Genomic DNA, 6,000 nt, shown 5'->3' with positions numbered 1-6,000 from the left:
ATACCATCTCACCAGTTCAGAGAGGACGGCTAATTTCTTCTCCCATGGTTGTCAGCCGTGGATATGCATTACATATGAACCTGATTTCCTGATGAAAGGGTGACGACGTATTCATCATGCCACTCTGGAGCGTGCTAAATCAGTTATAATACTTAGATATGTGGAAAATCAAGTAATCAGACAAAGATCACTTTGGATTATTTGACAACTTTTTGTAATTTAGTTAGTTTTATTAGTTAATGAATAATTATTCAAACCTAATCATATCTGAACATAACCCGTGAGGCTCAATTCGTGGCTTTTCAGATGGCTTCCACAGCTACTTTTTATTTATTTGATTTAAAATCATCACAAGGTTTACATAATATGCGTTAATCAATCATTATGCATTCAACTTTTTGCATAGTAATTGTATGAACAACACACACTCAGAATTCTCTGACATTATGCAATCTGAACTATCAGATTCAGGGATGAGCCTCCTGCAGAGTTAAAGCTTATTTTCAACATTACAAAGGAGCCAGATCTCACTCACACACACACACACACACACACACACACACACACACACACACACAGAGATGCACATGCACACACAGATATACATTCTAAGAGTGACAGTAAGTCATTTCTCCCTCCTCAAGTCTTTGTGCCATAAACGGATGAGTAGTAAAATCTTCATGGAGAGAGGGATGGGAAGATGGGAAAAGGAATGATAGAGAGGGGGAGTGAGAGGTGGATATGTGAAGATAAATGCGTCTGCAGATGAAATGGGAGTGCATTAAAATCCAGATGGTGAAAGGAGAATATTAACTTTGAAATGAGGGAAGCCGATGCTCAATTACCACACTTTGTTTCCATGAAGTGGAAGAGTATTATCTTAATATGTATTTTTTATTCCATTCATAAAACATTTCGTAGAAAGAACTCTGTTCACCTTTTATGTTCAGCCTCGTAATAGCCTTAACGCTCTTTTTATTCTCTTACAAAGAGACACCACGCTTAGTTAAAATACTTTTGGAGAAACATTTCATTTCCTTTTGCCGATAATTAAATGTTGCTCAAATGAGTGTGCTGAAATCATCTTGTTCAGTTGAAGTAAGTTCAGTATTTAATATACAGGTTTAAATAGGGCTTCCATAATGAATATTAAGCTAGTTACCCACTGGGAGTGCATAATGAATGATAATGCTCATAATCCCAGTAATGGTGGATTTCTTTTTATTGAACAACTTTATTAAAGTTCAGTAGACAAGGTTTACACCGTAATCATCACTACTAAGAGTCTGCTTTCTCCTGTTCACATCTTTGAATACCATACTGTATAATTTGTTTGATCATACTGTGTAATTTAATTTCAGCAAATCAACAAGCAGCAGTAACATGTGTAAGCAATAATACAAAAAATGCAACTGTGGCTAAAAAAATAGTTCTTTTCCTCTCTTTACTGGGCTAGAATGCCCCAGCGAACAGTGTAAAATTCCTGTGTGGACTGACTTTACTGATGAGCACAGAGTGGTCTTGATACAGAACCATTGTATATAAACTGTATATCTGATATTTACATTTACATTTAGGCATTTGGCAGACGCTCTTATCCAGAGCGACTTACATTTTTATCTCATTACACATCTGAGCAGTTGAGGGTTAAGGGCCTTGCTCAAGGGCCCAACAGTGGCAACTTGGTGGTTGTGGGGTTTGAACCTGGGATCTTCCGAACCGCAGTCCAATACCTTAACCACTGAGCTACTTACCCTATATAGGTCCTATTCATCATTAATCTCAGGGGCTGATATTAAGAATGTCATATAATATCTTTTATCAACTTTACTAAATCCTTGTTAATGGCAGCACAGTGCTGTGGAGTTATCACTGTGACCTTACACCTCCAGGGTGCTGCCTTGGGTCTGTGTGCATGGAGTTTGCATGTTCTTCCAGTGCTTGTTGGGAATCCTCTAAGTACTTTGGTTTCCTCCCACAGTCAAAAGACATTGCCCGTAATGTGTGAGTGAGTGAATTGCTTGTGTGCCCTGCAATGGCACCTGCCATGTGGCCAAGTTCCCTGGGATAGGCCCCTGCAACCCTGGACAAGATAAGAGCTATAGTGAGTGAGTGAATGAGTGAGTGAGTAAAATCCTTGTTAATGTGCTCACATGAACACAGAATGTTGTAATTTCTCTTCAGCTCTCTTTTGCTTAACTGATCAGGCATTTCATTGTGGCACTGCAGACTGATGAACTCTGTCCATATTTTGAAAAGACACTGGAAAATAATTATTTAACAACCTTAATATTTATGTTTTTGATTTAAAATTGTATATCAGTGAGAGCACACTGAATAAAAATACACTTAATTAATATATTATTAAATAGTACCTGAATGGCTATTTGATAAACCCAGAAGGATCTCCTGATGCCTACTTGATCAGTCTTATCTAATCAACATGCTGTAACGTTATCTTGTTGTCAATCTCTCATATTTCTGTCAATAAAACATAAACAAAGTGTATTACATCAATGGATGGGGTATGGGTTACAACTGATGTTTATTTTAATGTGTGAGCACAATGACGTAAAAATTAAAGACAAAAAATATATATATATATATTTTTTTAAAAAGCCATTGTTTACATCAGGTAAAAAAAAAAAACATGCACCAGCAACTTTTTGTGTATTTTTGCTAGTTGTTACCCTAATTAGTATCACTTCACAATATGAAATGGACATTAATAAATTAACTAACTTAAATAAAATAGTGAATAAATAATTCCTATTATTTACATTTTGATTGGACCTTAGTTTAGACCTTCCTACAACTTTCTATAGGTTAAAGACAGTTACAGTATACCCAAAGTAAAACATTTTGCTTTTACATTACACACACAAAAAAAAGGTTTTTAGTATTTAATATTTCCTCTGATCGCTTGAGCTTTTATGCAATCAGGAACTAAATTATTCCAATAATACATTTATTACAGTAATCATTTTTTGTCACTTTTTATCAAAATATATGTCCTTTGAGAAGAATAACCTTATTTCATCTTATAGTTTATGAAATTTAGAATGATTTTCAGCACAGACTTCAGTGAGCTATTTTTGTCCCTCAAATTTTATTTAAAAAAATCCTACATCACATAGATGGTTACAGTATGATGCTTTAATGGAAACGGTTCTGTTTGTTATTTATGCAGGCAATAAAGAAAAAGACTCTTTGAAACTTCAGTGAAGTGTAAATTGTTTAAATTGCATCCAGACTATTTTATATAGAAAAATTAACCATCTACAAAAATCTAACTAAGACCTGAACAAGTGACCAAACCTTTTGTCCTGTATAAATGCTCATGCAGCTTAAGTGACAGTTCCCGTTTGCTCCGAAAGGTGGCACTGTTGCGTTTCAGTACTGGACTGAGTGACGTGCTGGAGTACCTTTTAAACTGTAATGCTGGTGCCTTTTTAAGGTGGGGGTTAGGGATACACTACATGTTGTCTATGCGTTAATAGTTTAATACAAGCTAAAGCGGTCTTAAATATTGTAATAATTTATTTTTAAGCTTCATTTTTTCTGTTATTAGATTACAAAATGCGTTATTTGTAGCGTATAAGTTACAATTGAGAACATTTAATTTTTAAACACGTTAAACACACACACGAAAAAAAAAAACAGCAATATACATACAGACTTCACAGTACTCAAAAAAAAAATCCCATTTTAATCAACATGAATTTGACCAAATTATTTTTCGGTGACATTTCGGACTACACTTAATCACTGGCTGTTCATACTCGAAATACTGAAATACTTTAAAGGTTATAAATGTGCTGGAAAAAAATAGCTCATGGGAAAAAGACAGTTTTTCAAATTTCTTTAAAAAAAAAAAAGAAAATAAATAATTTAGAATAATGTTAAAGAATGAAAGGGTGGAACCCCGGACATCAGTCAGGACTTACTGTTTAGAAAACTTTAGTTTTTCCCTGTAGTATGTAAATTAGAGCTCAGATGTAGCCCGCCCATTGGCTCTGAGCCCGATTCCATTTCCTCTTCAGGTGTGACGTCAGAGCAGCTATAAAACTCAGCAATGCTTTTATACTCGTCTGCTGGGCGATCCTTTAAAAACTACAACGAGCCCACAGTTCTCTTTTTTTCAGCAAAGCAACAATTTACCAGTCACATGCACGTTAACCTCCTCAGTTTTTACGCAATTGTAGCAAAAAGAACCGAAGCCATGAAGTGTTAAATATTTCAAATCCAGTCGCACCGACACTCGCCCGCAGAGAGACAGAGGAACAGGAGAAGCGCGCGCTGCTCTCACGCGTCCGTGAGAGGAGAGAGAGAGAGAGAGAGAAAAAAAACACAGGCTATTAATTTATATATATAAAAAGAAAAATCCTCGCCGCAAAGTCGACAGTCTTTTTCACGGTTCTGAAGAATTAAATAAAGAAATCAAGCTGGCTCACGCCGTCTCGAACCCGACTAGTTTGACAGCTGCTCTTCACCCCCTTTGGAGGACTGTCAACAGCAAAAGGATGGCATCAGAACTGGCAATGAGCAACTCCGACCTGCCCACCAGTCCCCTGGCCATGGAATATGTTAATGACTTCGATCTGATGAAGTTTGAAGTGAAAAAGGAGCCGGTGGAGCCCGACCGCAGCATCAGCCAGTGCAGCCGCCCAGTCGCCGGCGGATCCGTATCTTCCACCCCGATGAGCACGCCTTGCAGCTCGGTTCCTCCTTCGCCAAGCTTCTCGGCGCCCAGTCCGGGCTCGGGGAGCGAGCAGAAGGCGCACCTGGAGGACTTTTACTGGATGAGCGGCTACCAGCAGCAGCTGAACCCAGAGGCGCTGGGCTTCAGCCCTGAGGATGCGGTGGAGGCGCTGATCAGCAGCGGCCACCAGCTCCCCAGCTTCGACGGCTACACCCGGGGCCAGCAGTTCGGCGGCGCGGCGGGCGCAGGAGGCGCCGTGGCCGGGGAGGAGATGGGCTCGGCGGCCGCCGTGGTCTCGGCCGTGATCGCGGCGGCGGCGGCGCAGAACGGCAACCCGCACCATCACCACCACCACCATCACCACCATCACCACGCCAACGCACACCACGGAGCGCCCGGAGCGCCCGCCAACGGCAACGCAGCGGGGAGCCACCAGCACACGCGCCTCGACGACCGCTTCTCCGACGAGCAGCTCGTCACCATGTCCGTGCGCGAGCTCAACCGACAGCTCCGCGGCGTCAGCAAGGAAGAAGTGATCCGGCTGAAGCAGAAGCGGCGGACGCTGAAGAACCGCGGCTACGCGCAGTCCTGCCGCTTCAAGCGCGTGCAGCAGCGCCACGTGCTCGAGGGCGAGAAGACGCAGCTCATCCAGCAAGTGGAGCACCTCAAGCAGGAGATCTCCAGGCTGATGCGGGAGAGGGACGCGTACAAGGAGAAATACGAGAAGCTCATCGGCAACGGCTTCCGAGAAAACGGCTCGAGCAGCGACAACAACCCTTCCTCTCCGGAGTTTTTCATGTGAGTTTGTTGGCACTTCATAGGGAAGCGATTTCATCCAGCGTTAACGGGGTTTCACGCAATTTATGTTTTTTTTTTTATTATTATTTGTTGTTTTGCGAGTATGAGGTGTATTTGCAAGTCACAAATGACACGTGACAACCCAGAGTTTTCCCTTTTTGTTTACTTTTACTTTTATTAGTATTATTATTTTATTTAAAGAAAAGGGTCAACCTTAAAAGTAATAAGAATAATTAAACACAAGTTTCAGGTTCAGGCTTTCATACTTTTCACTACAGTTCTTGTGTAGGTCCAGACCTCTGACACTCTGCACACACACTAGCTATACTTTGCTATTTTTCAGTAGTATGTGTGGTTTTGTCTCTGTATGCGGTTAGGACATGGACCTTGCGCATGCACCAAACTTTCACTGCATAATAACCACATTTACAATTAAGCAATTATAAGCGTTTAATTACACAACCTGGTGTTGTCTGGTACGAAAGATGTGTGCATTTTTA

At 40.6% G+C, this 6,000-nt stretch overlaps 1 protein-coding gene and 1 long non-coding RNA gene across 2 annotated transcripts in view; one reads left to right on the top strand and one right to left on the bottom strand.

Moving 5' to 3' along the window:
- Positions 1-1,565: 1,565 nt before the first annotated feature.
- LOC128507207 (uncharacterized) lies at positions 1,566-4,031 on the bottom strand. Its single transcript, XR_008355794.1, has 3 exons — positions 3,948-4,031; positions 2,376-2,481; positions 1,566-2,262 (listed from the first exon to the last, which is right to left on the bottom strand). It is a non-coding gene; the product is annotated as an uncharacterized LOC128507207 (long non-coding RNA).
- A 68-nt stretch (positions 4,032-4,099) lies between these two features.
- mafb (v-maf avian musculoaponeurotic fibrosarcoma oncogene homolog b (paralog b)) overlaps positions 4,100-6,000 on the top strand; it is a 68,372-nt gene continuing 66,471 nt past the window's right edge. Inside the window, exon 1 of the mRNA XM_053477913.1 lies at positions 4,100-5,500. Within this exon, the coding sequence (XP_053333888.1) occupies positions 4,524-5,500 (977 nt within the window). The 5' untranslated portion in view covers positions 4,100-4,523. The remainder of the gene's footprint in view (positions 5,501-6,000) is intronic.

Source organism: Clarias gariepinus, chromosome 2 (assembly GCF_024256425.1).
Source record: "Clarias gariepinus isolate MV-2021 ecotype Netherlands chromosome 2, CGAR_prim_01v2, whole genome shotgun sequence".
NCBI lineage: Eukaryota > Metazoa > Chordata > Actinopteri > Siluriformes > Clariidae > Clarias > Clarias gariepinus.
The sequence above is the reverse complement of the archived record's forward strand: the minus strand, read 5'-3'. Positions and strand labels throughout refer to the sequence as shown.